This window comes from Arthroderma uncinatum (assembly GCF_011692745.1).
Source record: "Arthroderma uncinatum strain CBS 119779 chromosome Unknown scaffold3, whole genome shotgun sequence".
Lineage (NCBI taxonomy): Eukaryota > Fungi > Ascomycota > Eurotiomycetes > Onygenales > Arthrodermataceae > Arthroderma > Arthroderma uncinatum.
The window spans coordinates 2,385,516-2,405,171 of record NW_022983865.1 but is presented as its reverse complement, the minus strand read 5'-3'; the positions used below and the strand labels follow the sequence as shown (position 1 = coordinate 2,405,171).

The 19,656-nt window shown below is 50.2% G+C and overlaps 5 protein-coding genes across 5 annotated transcripts; 3 read left to right on the top strand and 2 right to left on the bottom strand.

Annotated features, from left to right (window-relative positions):
- Positions 1 to 4,002: 4,002 nt before the first annotated feature.
- GIQ15_04478 (isocitrate dehydrogenase subunit 1) lies at positions 4,003 to 5,471 on the top strand (the record flags this gene model as incomplete). Its single annotated transcript, XM_033551895.1, has 6 exons — positions 4,003 to 4,035; positions 4,102 to 4,165; positions 4,226 to 4,300; positions 4,424 to 4,903; positions 5,156 to 5,327; positions 5,384 to 5,471. 6 exons carry the CDS (start codon positions 4,003 to 4,005, stop codon positions 5,469 to 5,471), a joined length of 912 nt encoding a protein of 303 aa, XP_033405625.1.
- Positions 5,472 to 6,345: 874 nt separating this feature from the next.
- On the bottom strand, positions 6,346 to 7,255 carry GIQ15_04477 (williams Beuren syndrome chromosome region 22; the record flags this gene model as incomplete). Its single annotated transcript, XM_033551894.1, has 2 exons — positions 6,346 to 7,177; positions 7,233 to 7,255. 2 exons carry the CDS (start codon positions 7,253 to 7,255, stop codon positions 6,346 to 6,348), a joined length of 855 nt encoding a protein of 284 aa, XP_033405624.1.
- Positions 7,256 to 8,064: 809 nt separating this feature from the next.
- Positions 8,065 to 8,607, top strand: GIQ15_04476 (SVP26; the record flags this gene model as incomplete). The annotated part of the gene is made up of 1 exon (XM_033551893.1): positions 8,065 to 8,607. One exon carries the CDS (start codon positions 8,065 to 8,067, stop codon positions 8,605 to 8,607), a length of 543 nt encoding a protein of 180 aa, XP_033405623.1.
- Positions 8,608 to 9,515: 908 nt separating this feature from the next.
- On the top strand, positions 9,516 to 10,435 carry GIQ15_04475 (uncharacterized protein; the record flags this gene model as incomplete). The annotated part of the gene is made up of 2 exons (XM_033551892.1): positions 9,516 to 9,735; positions 9,792 to 10,435. The coding sequence occupies 2 exons, from the start codon at positions 9,516 to 9,518 to the stop codon at positions 10,433 to 10,435; spliced, it is 864 nt and encodes a 287-aa protein (XP_033405622.1).
- An 811-nt stretch (positions 10,436 to 11,246) lies between these two features.
- On the bottom strand, positions 11,247 to 19,569 carry GIQ15_04474 (uncharacterized protein; the record flags this gene model as incomplete). Its single annotated transcript, XM_033551891.1, has 7 exons — positions 11,247 to 12,022; positions 12,095 to 15,892; positions 16,177 to 16,309; positions 16,897 to 17,036; positions 17,327 to 17,444; positions 17,506 to 18,698; positions 18,750 to 19,569. 7 exons carry the CDS (start codon positions 19,567 to 19,569, stop codon positions 11,247 to 11,249), a joined length of 6,978 nt encoding a protein of 2,325 aa, XP_033405621.1.
- Between the last annotated feature and the right edge of the window lie 87 nt (positions 19,570 to 19,656).

The window sequence follows — 19,656 nt, the reverse complement described above, 5'->3', positions numbered from 1 at the left end:
CAATTATGCGAAAGGATGATAGAAACTATTGGTATCACCTTCTATATATCCGGTATGAAATTAAATGTTTCAATCTATTTTTGTATGTTTCGCGTTAATTTCTCGGTTTATCCAGAAGAAACTGGCCCTGGGCAATAAGCTGGATAGCGGAGATACCTTGCACTCTTGGGATTTATAGAGTAGTTCCACTCAGGTGTACAGCCTGTTGCCTGATAAGATGCTGACTGGTGTATGGTTTATTGTTAGTGTTCTGATCATTCTCATACCCGCTAAAGCAACAGGCGCACTAGATAACCCTCGAGCAGCACATAATCATGGGGTGTGTAAAATTAATGTTCTTCCCTGGAGAATGCCAACTCTAAAGGAATGGTACACATGCTGGATTGGATGGTGCGCGACGTGGCTAGTATATGACATGTCACACATAATCACTAGGTATATGAAATGTACGATCTTAAATCGATTGGTGAGTAGTGTAACCTAATATATATCTACACCACCTATCCTCTTCACAAGTTCTTAAGCCATTGAATAGAAGGCGATTGTCTAGGCCTAGAGCATACATATAGCCACAGAAAACAGTGATCCATAATAAATATCCAAGGTGTAGTGATCGTGATAGGAGGATGTGAATATGGTGTCTTCAAGTTTGGGCTTTGATGCAGTCCGTATTTGAATTCCTCATAGTATTTAAGGCACCGCTGGCCCCAAGCATGATTGACTCCCCAGGTGGTACAAACTTGGCTTTGATGTGGCTTTTATTTTTGGAAGGTTCAAAGAAATTAAAATGGCGTTCGATTCCCGATGGAGAGGATCAACCTTGCATAGTTATGCATGTAGCAAACCTGAGGCTGCAGGATGTTTGCGCGCCCCCTTCTTGTGCTTTGTACACACACTTTGTCCACATGGCAGGGCAAGGGTTGGATTATATAAGCGGCACCCTATTTTGTACCAAGAGTATGGAGATATACAAGGAGATTCACGCCTATATTGCAGATTAATTCAGGAAATAATACATATCAATGATTGACATGAATATATATATGTTTATTCAGCTATAAATGATTGAATAGCAAGACCAGTCATCTTCACCTGTTAATAAAGCAACATCTTGAATGGAAGGGCTGGATTCAGGACCACACACCCTTGTTCCAATATAGGGTGAGTGACTGGAAAGCTGATGGCTGGGGGTGATAAGAGAAGCAGGCAGATAAATGGTGAGATCCATGAGGTGTATATTACCATATATAAGCCAAGCTTCCAGAATGTCAAAGCAGGAAGTTAAATAAATATAAACAGAAACGAAAATGGAGATCAGAAAATTGAACAAGACAGTAGTTGAACCTTTTCCAAAACTCTCCGTGTCAATAGCCAAAGACTATATAGGATACCCGACTGGGGTGATACTGGATCGAACCTATGTACTCCATAAAGGAAAACTGGCCTCATTTCAGTCTCAGATGTAATGTAGCTCGAGCTTCTCCCCCATCTTTCTTGTCATTATCGAATTCATATAGTTTTGGTAGCGATGAAGACGATAGCCCAGTCCAGGTCAAGGAAGGTTATAAAGGCGGCGCTTGCCTGTTCGTAGGTATAGTGTCGACGCCGTGTATAATGTTGCATCCCTTGACAGGTGCTGGGCACTGAACGATATGCCAAACTGTTGTTGTAGGGTAGCGAGGAGCTGTCCGTGTGGCATAAGCGTATTTTGCCGACGAAAGGGTGAAGAGAGATCGAATTGCAGAACGGGAGCGAAATTCGGCCAGGTAAAGAGGATAAAACAATAAATACAAGCGAAAAAGATCAAAGACATCCAGATAATGTCGAATTGCCGCACGTCGGCCCATAACTCATACAGACTCAACCTCGCACCACGCCGTTTGAGCTGTCTACATCAAAGCCATTTCTCCAGTATGAGCTCATGGCTGATGTGACAGATAGGCTGCTAGATATCTAGCAGGGCTGGCCGGGGATGTGGCACCACTTCTTCTCAACTATAAAGCAAGTCAGAACGAGTGTCCCCTGTTATAAATAAACGATGCAGGGTAACTTACGAACTGGCTCAAGGGCACGAGCTTCCAGTTGGGCCTCAGCAACTTGAGCAACGGGGGCTGGAGCAGCAATAACGGCCACGGAGGCAGCTACGATAGCGAGGATATAGGCGAAGGCCTTCATGATTGCTGGTGAAGAGAAGAAGTTTCTTGAAATGGGGAGGATCAAGAAATGGATATGAATTTAAAGGGAGCTTTGTTTCACGAGATGCTGATCTTGGGGATATTCGATAAAGGAAGACAAGTCTGGTAGAATAGCAACACAAGAGCTCATGCAAGGACGTGCATAGGACGCCTCCTTTATAGACACCCCTTGTGGCAATATCTTGACGCATTTGATGAGGGGTTTTGTCGGGCTAATTGACGGCCTAAAAGCATCAAGCCCTCAATAGAACCGGATAATATAAGTCAAGTATTCTTGGACAAACCGAGAGTACGAGTATGTGGAGATTGACCCTGGGCCAATAGGTGAATATGACAGACGAAGAGAAGGTTGAGTAGTATCTCAGTAAAGAGGACTACTGGAAAGAAGGACGTAGCTAGGCTTGATAACGAAGGACGTAGCTAGGCTTGATAACGGGAATTAAGATCCCTAGTGTTCCAAGCTATCAACCGGGGGCATTCACCTAGACTGATGCGCTTTCAGTCTAAACTGAGATGGAGTGAAATGCCGCAGGTACTGTAGGCAAGTTAATCGAAAGACATGCATAAACCCCCATGAAGGAAGTAAGACTTCTCCGGAGACATGATCCACAGTCTTCCATAGCCAGCGAGGACCAACCCCAGGCCTCAACCCGTCGTCTATCATTCTAGCACTAGTGGAATAACACAACGGCGGCTCATACTACTTTTGACGCAGCGGTCGGCATGAACACATCCAAAAAGTCAAGGGGACGATGGAGACGGTGAGGTGAAGATGAAAGGCCCCAGACCGGATTGGTATCTCAATCAGATGTTGAAGGGAATTCCCTTATTCAGCTGATGCCCGCATTTGGTTGTCAATAAGGGTCAAAGGTTAGCCCTAACACTAGTCCCGATTGGGTAATACTTTCGACCAGCGGCAAGAAAGGCCAAAGTCATGGATTGTTTGGACGCTGCGGCTGCGATCAGAATAAAACAACGCAGTTGAATAGCCTGGTATATGATGGATGCCCATTAATCATCTAATTCTGGCATGGTTGGTGTCGAGGCTGTCTAACGGTCCACTTTTGTGAGTTCTCACGAGGTCCAGGGGGGATATCAACAAAGGCATCTAGGTCATCTCGAGCGTCCCGTTAACCTCGAGCAGCAAGCCAGAAGCTAAAGATCGGTTTGTAAATGTCTTGGTCCCTTGGAGACATGTCGCATACAAGCATCAATTAACCAAGGTCCAGAGCTGGGGCCCCAGACCCCCGGGAGAATTGTGGACGGGGCTGACTCTGGCAGTTGCAAACGCCATATCATGAGGTCTGGTTAATCCATTCATTGTACTCTGCAAAGAGTCGAGCAATCCAAGGCAAAGCGGCTCCGGGGTGGCTTGATGAACAAGCATTTGCATTGTATATGAACGTATGGCCGTTGTCCGTGCCTTGAAGAGCTGCTGCCACTTGTCCGTTGTACACAATGGACTTGGCCTTATGTCTGGAACTTCATCTCTTCTCAACATGCTCTTTAACGTGGTCTTGTTAGTCTCCTGGATATACCATCTGGGTATGAATCTCATACTGTTCAGGAACTGACGTCGAGGTCGGCACATCCCCGATATCACGTGGTGTGTTTCGGGATAAAGATGATCCCGTTTCATTACATAATCCTCCAGCGTTACAACGGACTGAGAAGCTCCGGCAAAATGGCACCCTGTGAACAAATTTCACATTGAAGACAAACCTGAAGCTCCCGGCTGCTATCCAGACTCCTGCTCTCGCATTCGATGTTTTAGCCCTCCAGACGAAATTCTAAGCTGCCTGCAAACATGTTCTCCCTCCGGACTGCACGCCCTGCGCAGGTATGATATCAATTCCTCTGCTGCGGCATTTCATGCCCCGCCTGCTAACCAGTTCACCACGCGCAGTCTGTCCTGCGAAGCGTCGCCAGCTCTTCGTCATGCCTCTCTCGCGCCTCAGGAGGCGTTAGATGTGAGTATTGTTCGATTCCCGCGTGTTCTCCAGCTCGCTAACCAGCAATTGACAATGCAGGCATGGCTACCGTCCAGTCGGATATCTTCAAGCCAACCAAGTATGGCGGCAAATATACAGTAACGTTGATCCCTGGTATGTACCTATAGCTCCGGTTATACGGAGTCTGGTTGAGTCTAGCATGCAGCCGGCTTCCGGTTTCTTTGTTTTGAAGCTTTGTTGAGAGTTCAGATAGCTAATGAATCTGGTCAACAATAGGTGATGGTATTGGTGTGGAAGTTGCGGAGTCCGTCAAGACCATTTTCAAGGCCGACAACGTCCCCATCGAGTGGGAGCAGGTTGATGTCAGTGGTGTTGACTCTGGAAACAAGCACTCCGAGGACCTCTTCAGGGAGTCGATCGCATCTCTGCGCCGAAACAAGCTCGGACTTAAGGGAATCCTACACACCCCCATTGAAAGATCCGGCCACCAGTCTTTCAACGTTGCCCTTAGACAGGAATTGGACATCTATGCCTCTATCGTCTTGATCAAGAACATCCCCGGCTACCAGACCCGCCACGACAATGTCGATCTCTGCATCATCCGTGAAAACACCGAAGGTGAATACTCTGGCCTAGAGCACCAGCCTGTCAACGGAGTTGTCGAATCCCTCAAAATCATCACCCGTGCCAAATCAGAGCGCATTGCTAAGTTCGCATTCAGCTTTGCTCTTGCCAACAACCGCAAGAAGGTCACCTGTATCCACAAGGCGAACATCATGAAGCTTGCGGACGGTCTCTTCCGAAGCACCTTCAAGAAGGTTGCCGAGAACTACCCAACTCTGGAAACCAATGACATGATTGTCGACAACGCCTCTATGCAGGCTGTCTCCAGACCTCAGCAATTCGATGTCATGGTTATGCCTAACTTGTACGGTGGTATCCTGTCCAACGTTGCCGCCGCTTTGGTCGGAGGCCCTGGAATCGTTCCAGGATGTAACATGGGACGAGATGTTGCCGTTTTCGAGCCCGGCTGCCGTCACGTCGGTCTTGATATTCAGGGTAAGGACCAGGCTAACCCAACTGCCTTGATCCTCTCTGGTTCCATGCTCCTCCGTCACCTCGGATTAGACGACCACGCCAACCGCATCTCCAAGGCTGTCTACGACGTCATCGGTGAAGGGTAAGTCATCATATGTCCTCCATTTTATCTATATCCTAGCTAACGCCGTTGAATAGTGCCGTTCGCACTCGTGACATGGGTGGCCGTGCCACTACCCACGAGTTCACCCGAGCCGTCCTCGACAAGATGGAGGCCCAGCTCTAAACGCCATTCGCTACCAATATAAGTCGCCGGTCGTTAATCTAATAAAATATTTCCGCCCTCCTCCAAAGTAAATAAGCGCCCTGTTAGCGAACGCTGCCGTTAACCTCCTGCACCCTCTTCCCTTGAACCTCATTTATCCATCATCTACCTACCTGCCATATTTGAATACTGGATTTTCTTTTTCTTTTGTTATTGAATGATTCGATCGAAGCATGACTGTAGATTAAGATTTTTCTTGTATTGTTTGTTTGCCCATAGCGATAATTACAAAAAAAGAGAGATATAATTTTTAGTGAGATCCGTTTACACAGGACAGGCAGGCAATACAATTACAGAATACACATTAGATTTGGTCTAGGTATTCAAGCGAAGAGTTAATTTATCATTGAAAGAGCGATTTGAAGAGATAGACACAGAAAGTACTGCGTTGACTCGCGGTTATCTATGGGTATTCATGATATGCATATATCGTTCGTGTGAGTTTGAACCAAAAGGGGGCTCACTATCCTGCGGCACTTTAAAACTCTCCCATATTGATAATGGGTATCTCCATTGGGTCGGTTGAAGCCTGGCACACGTTGGAGACTTAGAGTAAATTGTATGGCTTGTGTCCATGCGCCATATCTTGCCCGTTGCAGGATCTATACTGGCTATTGGGCCCAGTATATCGGCTGGCTTGTCTATAATTGAGAAGCGGATCACGAGTAATGAAAACTGGCTCCTAGATGTCTGAGGATTTGCGTAATATTCATTTCTCGTGGCCATATACACCGGTCCGGTGAGATTTGATCGTGGAAATGCCTGGTGTCGGGTAATGCATTTATTTGTCCGAGATAAAGAAGGGATAAGGATGTAAAGCATCAGGGCGGTCCAATCAAAATGCAATTCGTCTCTTCCTTCCGGTATATTTCGAGCTCGCCTTGACGACCTTCCCTTTCTTCTCCATCTGATCTTTCTTTCTTAAAATCCAGGCCTTGGTCCCTTTGACATGCGATTGATCTGGTCCTCTGCGTCCCTTGGCTGCGTCCCTGGCCTTCCTTCTCGCGTCCAAAATGTCGACGTCGTCCATTCCCTTGACCACACCAGTAATGTCGCCCTGTAAACCGCCTCCACCAACTGTAAGGACAAGATAGGTTTTCCCATTTTTCGTACCAGGGTCATCTTCAAGGATACCCGCGCCGAAACCAGCCTTTATAGCCGCACCACTGATCATCCCTCTCTGCGCGTCATTTTTGGGGTAGAACTGGCATACAGCTCTAGCACCTCGTCGTAGGGAGGCATATAGCCCTTCGAAAAACCGCTTTAGCCTACCTTCTGGGCTAACATCGCTAGTCTCGGCGTTGCAAAGCCACTGGATCGCACTGATGCTTATAGCTGCATCGAAAGTGCCGGGTCTGAACGGCACGCCTTGCCCAATATCGGCTAGGAACAGGTCACCTTCCACGTCCCGTTGGAGCGCAACATCGAGCATGCTGGGTGATATATCCATGCCAATCCATGTGTGTGGACCGCCGTCGGATGGCTCGACGGAGGAGAGAATTTCACCGGACAAGCCGGAACCACAACCAACATCTAGGATCAATGACGGAGCGGTAAGTTCAAGCAGTTCGAGGGCACGATGTGTCATGTCGGATTGAATATTTTTTATTCGGGAGGAGGATGTGTATTTGCGGGATTCGGAATCATTGTAGAATAGGTCCGGTGGGCTATAGTCCAAACCAGTTAGTAGCTGCCATGAATAATAGGTACTCATACACATACAGGGTATCCTCAGGACGAGACATGTTTGCGCTTCGAGTATAGATTCTTTAAGATAAGCGGTAGAGATGAGCTCTACTATTATGTGATGCGCTGGAATCTGACAGCGGAATTCGACTGCTCGGACGTGTCTATAAATGCAGATGCAAACGTCTCTCTTCTTTAACCGCTAGAACTATTATCATCAAATAACGAAATCTTTCCAACGTCTTGTCCAAAAGTTCGAGATAAAAAAAAATGATGATATGTGGGGGAACTAAGGCTTCTAAAGCGGCGTCATTTTTTCTGCTGTATTAGTCAGATATCCAGTGCCTCTTTAATGTGCTAATGGCCTATCTGGCTTGCTTCGACCAACAGCTTCACTTTTGGTAAATATACAAAAAGACCAAAAAGCAGAGAAAGGACATGCGCAAGTGATTACACCAATGGCGCCTGCTACGACCCTTTAAAATATCGTTTAAAATACCCCCAGCAAAGCAGTGACTACACTGGATTCCGTTCAACCCGCCGACGTCACGCCGTTTCATCCGGATATATAGCTCACGATGTGGATTCTACCTCTATTAGGATACTTGGGCGTGATAATAGGATTCTGTTTCCTGACATTAGCAATAGGTGATATCCCATAGAAGCCGACGGTTAAATAAATGCAGTAGCTAATGTACTGTCTACAGCTTCGGGCCTCTACTACCTCTCCGAGCTCGTTGAAGAACATACCGTCATCGCCCGGCGGCTTCTGACCAGACTGATATACACGATAATCGGCATACACATACTTCTCTGGCTTGTCGACGGGTTCCCTTTCTACCTATCCGCTCTCAGCATCGTCTCCCACATGGTCTACGCCGGCAACCTACGCCGGTTTCCAATCGTCAAGCTCTCCGATCCGATCTTCCTGTCGTCATGCGTCCTCGTCGGCCTAAACCACTGGATGTGGTTCAGATACTTTTCGAGTCCAGATTATAACTCTGGCAGTGGAGCGCCTACGTCGTGGAACCGCGGTGGGTGGAAGTCACCCGGCGGATCGAGCTATAACTACTACGGTGCAGCCGTAGACACGCCCTCGTTTGGCGAGATAGCGTCATATTTCGGGTTGTGCGTGTGGATGATTCCGTTCGCGCTTTTTGTCAGTTTGAGTGCAGGAGAGAATGTGCTGCCTACCATGGGCTCGGAGTATGCGACTGGGTCGATGGGCTCGTCGAGTAGTGGTGGTGGTGCGTCGGTTGATACGACGCCATATGGAGAGCACAGCGCCAGCTCCGCGAAGACGAAGAGCAAAGGGATGGCAAAGGCGTTGGTTGATGGTGCTAGAGAGTGGGTGAGTGAGAGCGGAGAGGTAATGGGTTTCTGGGGCGGACAAAACACGAGGAGGTTTTGAAAATATTTCTGTGCTCTTTCAGCCGGTTCTTTTCGTTTATTATATGGGCTGCAGCTGCTGGCGGTGGTGACGCATTATCATGATAGAGATTGTCATTGATTGATATATGTATACTAATGACTACGTTCTCCTCGTATCGATTGTATCAAGCTTAGTAGAGCTGGTTTGGTAACATATCGACCCCTATATAAGGAGTACCTAGGCGGTCATGAATACACCCAGATTCCCCCCATATCTAGAAGCCAAATATAACACAGCTGCGCCTTTCACACCAGCCACACTTCGGATCATATCATTAGGGATCTCCTGCTATTACTCACGGCAGCGCCCTATACCTACGGAGTACTCCGTACATGAGATCGAATCGTGCCAATCCTTTCAAGCATCTCCTTCAGCCGCACATTTCCTCCATTTTCTCAACTTGGTATGGCATGGCGGCCAGGCCGGAGCGGCTGGCTGCAGAACTGGAAATCCCTGTTAGTTCATGTTTAGTGCTTGCAGGGGGAAAGTTGACGATATTCTTCAACTTCCAGCTTGCCCCTGAGCGTTATACACCGTCCATCATCGGACCATGCATCCGTCTGCAACATCCTATGTTCTACATACATACATACAGTATGTACGTCTTGCATGCATTGACATCCAATCTGCGATTATGGATTATGATCAATCATCCGATCCAGGCCAAGGCGACGCTGGAACGCGCGAAGGATCACTAAGTCAGGGATCAACGGACGGCTTAGCCACTGCAATTGGCCCCCGTTCATGAAGGATATGGGCCATGACGGACATGGGAGCGGTTAGATTACAGCATAAGAGGGAATCTCCCCTTATTTTATCAGGCTGAGAGCCGAGATTTATTCCAATCCTCCGTCGCATACGGAGCATCATCTACTGCCCTCACCAAGATGGGGAAAAAAGCCGAGAAGATAACATGCTACAGCTATGAGGGAAACAAGGCATACCCAAATAACGTCAAGTGCCCTAATTCCGATTCCTGCTGTGAGACTGTTGAACAATGTCGTCCGGACCGCCTCTGCACGTCCAAGGATGACCCGAAGACCCTGATAAGAGCTCCCTGCGTGCATCGACCGTGGACAAATAGCTGTGCTCAAGTATGTTTGTACGGTAAGTCAATGCATATTTGTCCTTGTTATTCAAGGAAGTGGGCTAATGTAACATAGACAAAAAGGATACACTCATCTTACCGCGCGCTGTGATTTGCGAGCAGCCAGGGCCTGCAAATGGGAGCTACTGCTGTGACGACAGCCAGACATGCTGCATCGATAAGGCTGGATTCTTCCTGGACGATAACGGCCTTCTCATCGGACGAGCAAACGAGACAGAAAACCATCCAACACGAACGCCCAGTCAAATCGGAGTGCCGGCCTCCAGCACAGAGCCTACGAGTACCACGTCCAGGAGACCAAGTTCGTTAACACATAATGAGTTCGGACTAGCGACGACAACGAAAATTGGCATTGGTGTGGGCGTGGGTGTACTAGTTCTACTACTCATCATTGCCGGGACCTTGCTATTCCTTCGTAGGATGTGGAGGAAGAAGAGAAACCGGAGAAGCATGTCACCGTTAGGGGAGCAGAGATGCCAGTCTGGAGACGAGGAGGTCAAGGGATATGTACCAGCCCAGGAAGACAAACATGAGTTCCCCGGCGAGGCTTGGACTCCAGAGCTTGACGGGAATGGTAAAGGGGACGCTCGCAACAACGGTCCGCCATCAGAGTTGCCGTCGACTACCCAGGTGAACACAAAAGCAAACGCCGCCGAGTTACCTGGTGAACAACATGCTCTAATACCGCTCCAGTCTTGAGACGTCAACGTCTTAAAAAAAAAAAAGGCAGAGCCATTGTTGTCTTTGTCCTTTAGCATTGGGATGGAATTAAAAATGGACGTTGGATGTTGACGACAATATATTTGTACGTAATTATATATACCCAATTGGGATGGATGGGGAAAGCACCCTGATATCACCAATTTACTTTCTTTGCATATCTCATTTAGCGCAGCTCTAGTTCTTTGCTCCCCGTCAAGTTTAGATGAATAGTAATTAAGAATTACTTTACTTAATATGAATGCAATAAATCAAGCAACTTCAGTAACAGTAAAGAATGAATGCGCCCCTCTGCATATTATCTCATATGTGCATATCGACAAAAACAAAATCCAGGTTAAACCAGTTAACCAACGGATATGATCGAATACATATTAGGAGTGAGAGGGAAAGAAATTTAGAAAGAGGGGTATATCCGTTCGTCCTCGGGTATTCAGAGAATGGAAAACAAGAAGAAGACTATGCCTGCGAAAGGAAAAGCGCTTACACAGATGAGAGAAAGAGGCATACGTGGGAAAATATGAGATTACATGATGAAAATTGCAAGGTAGATCGATAAAATCATAAAAGCCGCCCAATTAAGCAAGGAAGAAATAACAAGGTATAAAAAGAAGAGAAAAGCGGAAGGTGAGAAGGGAGGGAAAAATAGACATTTGCTCGCTTGCTCGCTCGCTTGCTTGCTAGAGCATATGGAAATTTCCATATTCACAAAAAAAGTGCGTAGGTGGAGCAGGGCAGACATGTCGGCATAGATAAAATGATAGATGATAGAGTTGAGAGGGAAACCAAATTACTCCTCGTCGCGAATCTTTGGCATCGAACTTTTCCGGCTCCCAAGAGTCATGAACAACAACGAACTCTCGCGGCGTTTCGACTTGGTCGTTTGCGATGAGCTGCCCGACGGCGCCAACATTCCGTCTAGTCCCGTGAACTGTCCATCTCGCTGTCCCTGGTGGGCTAGGTTGATGTTCACGTTCATTGGTGACGTGGAAGGGTCATATGAGTGTTGTTGGTGTTGGTGTGGATGCTGATGAGAATGCATAGGCACGAAGCCGGTGTTGATATCGTAGTTTTCTTTAGCGTGTCGGTAGGCATTTGCGTTTGCGTCGTTGGACTGGCTGTGGAACGAACTCTGGTCATAGGCAGGTGTACATGGTAGATCGGAGAACATTTGATGTCGTGGGGAGCGTATGTCGTCTGCGCTTAAGCCGGGTGAGTCGACGGTAATTTCGACGGAGCCGGGGCTTCCTGGTCCAGATCCTGAGCCTGGAGCTGTTCCTGGTGGAGAACCAGGGGATGAGGCGGGAGCCTGAGCGTATGGTGGTGGGGTGTCACCGAATATCGGGTCGAAGTCTGAAAGGAACAGGGAGAAGACGGGAGCAGGGATGTTGAGGGTTGGGGCAAAGACGATGCCGACGTTTCGGACTGTCATTTTGTTGACGTCGGAGTTGTTGACGACGTTGATGAGGAATCCTGATAGGGCTTTAAGGAGAGCTATGTTTGGCTTGGGTAGATGGTGGACAAGGGTGTGGAAGGCTGCAATCTTCTTTTGCTTGTCATCGAGATCTAGGGGCTGGTTAGTATATGGCGGACCATTGGGGAAGATATTAGAAATAAAAAACATGGAGCAGCACATACCTAAGACCCTAATAAAGTCTAGATGTAACTCCTTGGTCAACACCGTAGTCGGCAGTTCTCGAAGGTACTGCTTGAACAAAGATGCAACAGCATGGACATCATAATATATATCCCCTTCTAGGAAGTCCAAATCACCCTCGGTATTAAACCGCTCCTTGAGCCCCTTGATAACCACATTCGAGCCGCTGAGACGGAATATACCTTCCTCAGACTCGGCCTTGCGAGCACGCAGATATTGAAGACATCGGTAAACGACAGCAGGTAAAGTTGTATCAGCTCCTGGTTCAGGACATGCACAGAACTCCACCGCCTCAGCAAGAGGCAGACCAAAGACGGCACGGACAGGTTCCTTGCCTTCGAGAGAAGATGCGCTACCGTTTACACCACCGGCCATAGAACCAGCTGCTCCGCTAATTGAGTCCTGGCGTCCAGTCGCATTGCCCGAATCACTGGGTGCAGCCTGGCGCGAGAATCCCCATATGCTTCGCTTTTTCTCCTTGACTGACGTCGTCGTGGTGGGCTTATTACCCCATGCGGACGGATCTTGGATCTTAACGCCGTTGGTAGGACCCGAGATAGGTTTAAATGAAGGGGTTAAGGGCATGGCTTGGTCGAAGTGCGCTTGTGCTGCGGCAAGGGAGTCGGTAGACTCGTAGCCTGGTGGCGCGCCTCCTCGGATGGGGGCTTCGGCAGCCACGACATCATCGTAGCTGACTGCGCGAAGACCGTCGGCGTCAAGACCGTCGGAGGAGTCTTTGCTTGTTCCCTTTTTAGACGAGCTTGCGTTTGCGCTGGTGGTACTTAGGGGTATGCGGGGCTTATTCGATGTTTCATCTTTACCGTCTTTGTCCATCTGCCTTTCTTTATCTTTATCATCGTCCTCTCCCTCAACGCGCTCGACATGGCTAAGAAGCGATTCAACCCATACATCTCTTTCTTCGTCACTCTCAGCACACAGAACATGACGGACCAGGGAGGTGGAATCCTTCTTCTTCGGCTCCAATATCAAAAACGCATGACGGTACTGGTTATCATCTTGGTCCTCGGCCTGCGAGGATGATGAGCCATTCTTGCCCTGGGTAGAGGATTGCTTGCCTATTTGTGCATGCTGGATGCGAATAGTACCCAGGTGCGGACCGCCAGGGAACTCAAAATATTTCAGTTCCGGCCCTTGAAGGACGAAGTAGCGTGATTTCCAGCCTCCGAAGTTTTTGCCTCGCTTGGTAAGGTATCCTTCCATCTTTGGCTTGCCATCTGGTCCCACCTGGATGGATGCCTTCACATCACCTGTACCGACAGAAGAGGTACTGGCATGTCCATTTCCGGATACAAGACTCATCTCATCATCCCGTGGTTCAATCGCATCCGTCGTGAGGAATCGGCATATTACCAACGCCGCCTCATCGTCCATGGGGGTATCGAGTAACATCTCAAAGTAGCTGTTCAGCGCTGCACGTCTGGCGTCAACCTTTGCGGGGGAATGGCCACTAAACACCGAGCGTTCTGGTATCCGACCAGCAAACCTACAGAGGGTCTTAACCTGTTGGTCAAGCTGTGGCAGAGCAATGATGGGTTTTTCAACACGCCAGAGTTCTGCACGCGAGGAGCGAGCGAAGACACTCAGTGTGAAGACGGGGTCTTCGTCGGGACTGCCACGTTCGTTAGAGGATTGTGACTGCGTGTTCATGTAACTTTGCCTTGATGGACGGAGACGAGAGGAAGCCACCTGTACGAGGATGGAAGGGAGTGAGTTAGGCGGGAGGAGAAGGTCGGGGTAGTCGTCTGATACGAGGCCGCGGTAGATGGGCTTTGGGGTGGTAGCTGCGGTGGGAGTGGAGCTGTCAATCTGCACTGTTGGATCGATGGTCGGGATGGTAGTGGATGTTGACGCAGAGGTGGACGTGGAGGTTGTGGATGCCTTCTTCTCATGCTGTACTGGGTGTTGGGCGGGATAGCTGGTATGTTGTTGGGACTGAGACTGGAGTGGTGCAGGGAAGGCATTGCGCAGGGGAGTCGAGATGCCCATATGTCCGTCTCTAGGCAGACGAGGCATCGGTGACCCAATCGGCCGATCACCTGGCCGTGGACTCTGTGGTAATCCGGGACTCATAGGCGGTGCCTTGATAAGTCTCGCTCTTAACGCCTTTCCGCCGTCCGCAGGACCCAACACGGAATTGAGACTCTGTCCAGCTTGTCTGGCCAAGTTGGGCGGCGAAACAGAGACACGAGGACTGGCTGGCAGACCAATACCTGAAAAGCCAGTACCTGGTCCGGGCCCATTTCTGGTATCGTGCTGCGCCTGTTCCTTCTGTAGGGATTCAGGAGGATTGATGTTCTTGGGTTTCTTATTCGATTGACTGCGTCCCTTTGACTTGGATTTGGATTTGGACTGTTCTTTCTCCTTTTGCGCGAGTATGGCCTCACGCAGCCTGTCGTCTTCCTCGCGGGTCTTTCGACGGCCGCGCTCGAAGTTGGGGAGCTCAGAGTCTTCGACGCCGGAGTCGTATTCGGAATCAGATGCGACTGCATTGTTACTGGCGGGCTGCTGTTTAGAGTGGTCTACTTGGATATGCGGACGGAGACGCTGGCTCCCAGAAAGCTGTAGTGGCGCAGGCGGAGCACGGCGTGAGGGTGGAGTTTGCGCCTGTTTGGGGGTTGATTCGGAGGTGGGTGTCTGAAGTGGCAGTTTGATAGTGTTGGCACTGCTTTCTCTGTCCTTTTCGGGCTGACCATCAAGATCTTTGGTTTCATCCTTTGCTCCATCTTTTGGTCCATCGACTGTCCCGGCCGCGGCCTTACTATCCTCCTTCTGCTTCTCTAACTCCTTGACCTTCTTCTTCAGCCGATCCTTTTCCTCCACGGTACGTTCTAAATCTTTGTTTAGAGCCAGGACCATGCGACGCTGCTTCTCGACCAGTCTCCACAGCTGCGAATTCTGAGAAACAGCCTGCTGTTTCTCTTTCAGGAGGTGCGCAATGACGGCCTCTGGCGACCCGTTGGCAGCGGATATCAGATTATTGATGTCTGCCGGCGTTATGGCGGGGCTGTCGACGGAGGATTTGTGCGAGTGGGACGCCGGATGCGAGAGGGATGAGAGAGATGATATGGCAGAGTCTATCGATGATGTGCGCGGGGTAGGTTTCGCCGTTGGCATTGATGATATCGTCTTCGACATTGTTGATGTCGACGTCGATGGCTGCTGGCCGAAGGAAGAGGTGGTGGTGGTATTACTGGTAGGCATTATAGGCGACGTATTCGGCGTAGACGTAGATGCAGAAACGGAATCCGAGGGCGAGTGCGAGTGTGACATATCGTCCTTGTCCGTCCCCTTTTGGTCCGTTTCCTTCTCCTTCTCTCTGGCGAGCTGGTCCCTGGACCGCTGCAGACGTAGGGAGAGCGCCTGCTTCTGCCCCTGGCCCTGGTGGTGGCCCGCCATGCGCTCGTGGAAGTAGAGGGCGGAGGGTGACGGGGAGAGCGAGGAGACCGGGCTGATTCTGTCGTGCGTCTGTGGGAAAGGCGGCGTCTGGCCCTGGCGCGGAAAGGGAGAGTAGGAGGCTGCAGAGTCCAGTCTGGCGGCAGTAGAGGAGGGAGTAGGAGGAGAGGACGGGTGTGACGAGGCCCCCGTCTGAGGAAAAGCACGTTGGGAGTGGGCTAGTCTGCTATCGGTATGGATGTTCAGGGCATCCTGGGGCATACGGGGTTGCTGATGTTGGTTCTGCTGCTGCTGCTGCTGATGGAAGTGAGAATAGGACGGGTGCAGCGCATGGGTGGACAGCGGGCGAGAGAGCACGGGAGCGGCTGAATAGCGAGCAGGGTTCTTCTGCTGAACCTGCTGGTGCAGATATTGGTCCTGCTGCTGTGTCTGTTTCTGTGACTGTTGCTGCTGCTGCTGGCGCTGGCTCTCGGGATACTGTCGCGCCTGGTCGAGGTATTGCTGCCGGTACGCAGGACTTGAAGGTATCGGCGTCAGGGGAGAAGGAGAGGAAGAGTCTGGTGGGACCGGGGCTGTTTCGTGACGGGATGGACCTGGCTGCTGTGCCAGGGCGTGTGCCAGGGCATCTTGACGCTGGCGCCGGACATACGACATGGTTGAGAGATTGCGCGCATGCGGTCTATCCTATCACTGACTGTAGACGGTGTGTCCTGGTGTGCTGGAGGCGCCAGAGAAAAGAGGGACGGCGAACTGCTCAGGGGCTCAAAGACGGCGCCATCAGACTAGGCGATGTAGCTAGCCGAGCAAGTTCTAATTATGGAGCACTAACGAGTAGCTCGAGTATTGGACGTAGACTAAGCTGTGAAGGTGAAGAGGAAGACGAGGTAAAGAGACGAGGTAAAGAGGAAGAGATGAGGTTGAAGAGGTGAAGTTGAAGTTGAAGTTGTATAACTTCTCGATCAGGCGATGCCATCACGCCCACTCGACAGCTGCCAACTTCTCTACTTCTACTTCTACTACTTCTACTATTCTACTATTACTACTATTATATCCTATTATATTCTTCTATCTGCTCTGCTGTGCGACTCATGCTTCATATGGACGATATACATACAGGACATCTACAACATCTATATAGATATCTACATACAGACTCTACTCCGTACCATGGAACAGCCGACTACCATGAACATTACCACGGATAGATGGCCGATCTGACTGGCTGCAGCGGTGGCGCCCCTGGTCGTCCCATCACACATGCATCACATCTGCAACCGCCTGCATGCCGCATGTCTGTGGGACGGTTCTTAGAATAGGAGCGCGGCCTGCGAACTCAGGGGCTGATCTGGACAGGTCGCAAAAGGCAAACGTCGTCCTGGGGTAGAGCTGGATACGAGGCCGATCTTGCCATGGGAGCTGCGGCTGCGGGCTTCCACGCTTCCACGCTCGTATTCAGGTCGACATTAACATATCTAGGCGAGAAGGTGGCGACGGCCTGGGTGACAGATGCTTGTGCATGTAACTATGCAGGTCGCTGACTTTGCTGACGTTGATCTTCATATACACTGCAGCCCCCAAACGGCTCGAAAAGAAGAAAGCACCGTACTCCGCGTACATGAAGAAGATAGAATACAGTATAGACTCCAGCACACCGTCCGCCGAATACAGAACAGTACAGAACAGAACAGAACAGAACAGAACAGACCGGACGTAGAAGTCGTGAGAACAGCTGGAGGTGAGATGAGGACAGAGATGACAGAGAGAGGGGGAGAGAGAGAGAGATTATTATATGATGTTACCGGCCATGCCCATGAAGATGGCCTGCGCCGCAAGCTGCAGAGACCACAGGCCGACCTTCTTGAAACGCCGTGTTCGAGCCTGCTCGTCGACAACGTCCCGCGCAAACGCGTCGTACGTCTATACAAAAGTTAGCATCCCTTTCATCCGGGTCACAACGGGACGGGAGGGCTAGACTCACCTCAGCGGATAGATCATCCATTAGTCCGCTGTCGAAGATCGTCCAGCTACCGTCAAAGTCACTAGCTCGCTTGACAAGCCGGCACTGGATAGGTATAAACGTTCGTCGACTGTTGATGTACGCCACAATAGGCCTGATAAGGGCATTGTTGATGTACGATAGGTCCCGGTTGAAGATAGGCACCACGGCGCGAACGTTATTCAGGTGTATACGTAGATCGGTGACCACGAATCGCTTATCGTCTTCGCTTTGAGCAGGGACAATGGCGTCGCTTTGCTGGTACCTGTTGGCCGTCACCGTCGCTTCCATCCTGTCGTAAAAGTCGGACATGACTTTTGCCAGGCTCTCGTCGGTTTCGGCGGGCAGCATAAGGTCAGCGACGATGTCGACGGTACCTTCGTGGATCCACGAGAACGGGCCCTGGACGCCGGTGTTGAGATGGTCGATGTTCAGTGCATCAATGCGGATGCGGTTGTGTTTCTTCCAGGGGCTGGGGGTGCCGTCTTCTTCTAAGCCGTCCTGGAGCTGGGCGCCGGTGTATCTGTGTGTCTGGCGAGGGTGGATGGTGAAGAGTGAGTTATCGTAGGAGCCAGACATCATGTTGGCGGATAGGAAGTCGTAGATGAGCCATTGTCTTCGTAGCTGTGGTAGATCGCATGAGAAGATGCTGACGGTGAATGGTCGGAAGTTGTTAGGCTGGTGGATGGTTACTAGGAGATCCTCCATCTTGAACGAGTCCAGCTCAAAGTCGCCCGGATTATGCTCCACGCGGTACGATTTCGGATCGATCTGGGCATCGGACTCGGACCATTTGACATGCGTTCTGTCGACGATACCCCGGATTCCCTTGACGTGGACGTCTTTCAGCAGGCCGTGGCTATTGAACCATTTGGTAAAGGAGAGTGTCACGTTGACGGTATCTATGGAGACGTCGAATTGCGTATAGTTGCCGTCTTCGGTCTCCTCCTCGTTCTGATGGCGAGGCTGGTCCATTCCCTGGAATGCAGCTGCGGCAGCTGTTTTGGATGACCCTTTGCTCACATTTCCCTTTCCTTGTCCGGGTCGGCGGGAGACAAAGACGTTTTTGAACGTTATCACGCCTGCACCCCATTTGGGTACAATTGCTGATTCGAAAACGACCTTCACCCCCGAAGATCGTGTCAGGTAGTTACCAATCCATCTCGCCAGAGTTTCTATTATCGTTAGCTAACGCAGAGACAAAACATTGAACCAGATGTACTCACCTTGCGCAAAAACGGTATTGATAGTGAGGATTAAGAGTGAAAAGAATGTGGTGGTTCCAAGTATAATCCACAGCACATGTCCGAGCAGAACCCAGGAGAAGAATGTGCTAATCTCGTCAACGTTGAACGGTCGTGCACTTCTGATAGAGAACCACTTGAACCGGACTTTCAATCGTGACCAGAACCCTGTGGCGGCAGCTAGAAGCTCCTCCTTCGTAGGCCGATGCATATGCGGTAGCCGATCCATCAGATGGTATCGACTGTGCCCGTGGGATCCGCCGTCCGTCTTTGGTGAAGCCGTCAGCGGCTCTGACCCGGACTCTGGCTTCACTGCATCTTGCTTCGGGGTAGATGGACCAGGTTGCTGTCTCCCGCCTTCCACCGTAGTATTGTCCTTGTTGCCTCCCTCTCCCTTCGACTTGGACGTGTGAAGGTATCTCCTCCATCCCCAGCTAGCAGCACTCTGGAGCCCTAGCCCGCCCGTAAACCTCCTGCTATGATGGTACACACTCTTCTCTGCCGAAGCTACTGCACATGCCGCCGTCCCTGTCTCGACCGTAGCTGAACTCCTCGTCGACGATGTACCCAGCACCAGCAACCCCCCCGACGCAAACTGACGACTGATCTTCTTTACATTCTTCGGACTCGAGCGCGAGAAGCTCCGGATTGACCCATTCCGGAAGAGGTTGAAGCTGGAGGTCGTGGTATGGCAGCTCTCTGTAAAACCGCCTAGCACGCCCTGGCGACTGGACTGGATAAAGTTGGCCGGGAAGCTGGTGCGCAGCGTCGAGAACAGCCGTCGTCCTATATGCCCGGACATGTCTCCTGTGGCATCATGGATGGCCGTGAGAAGCGCCGAATTCCCGCTGCCTCGAATTGATGCGTCGTTTCGAGCTGGTGATGCAGG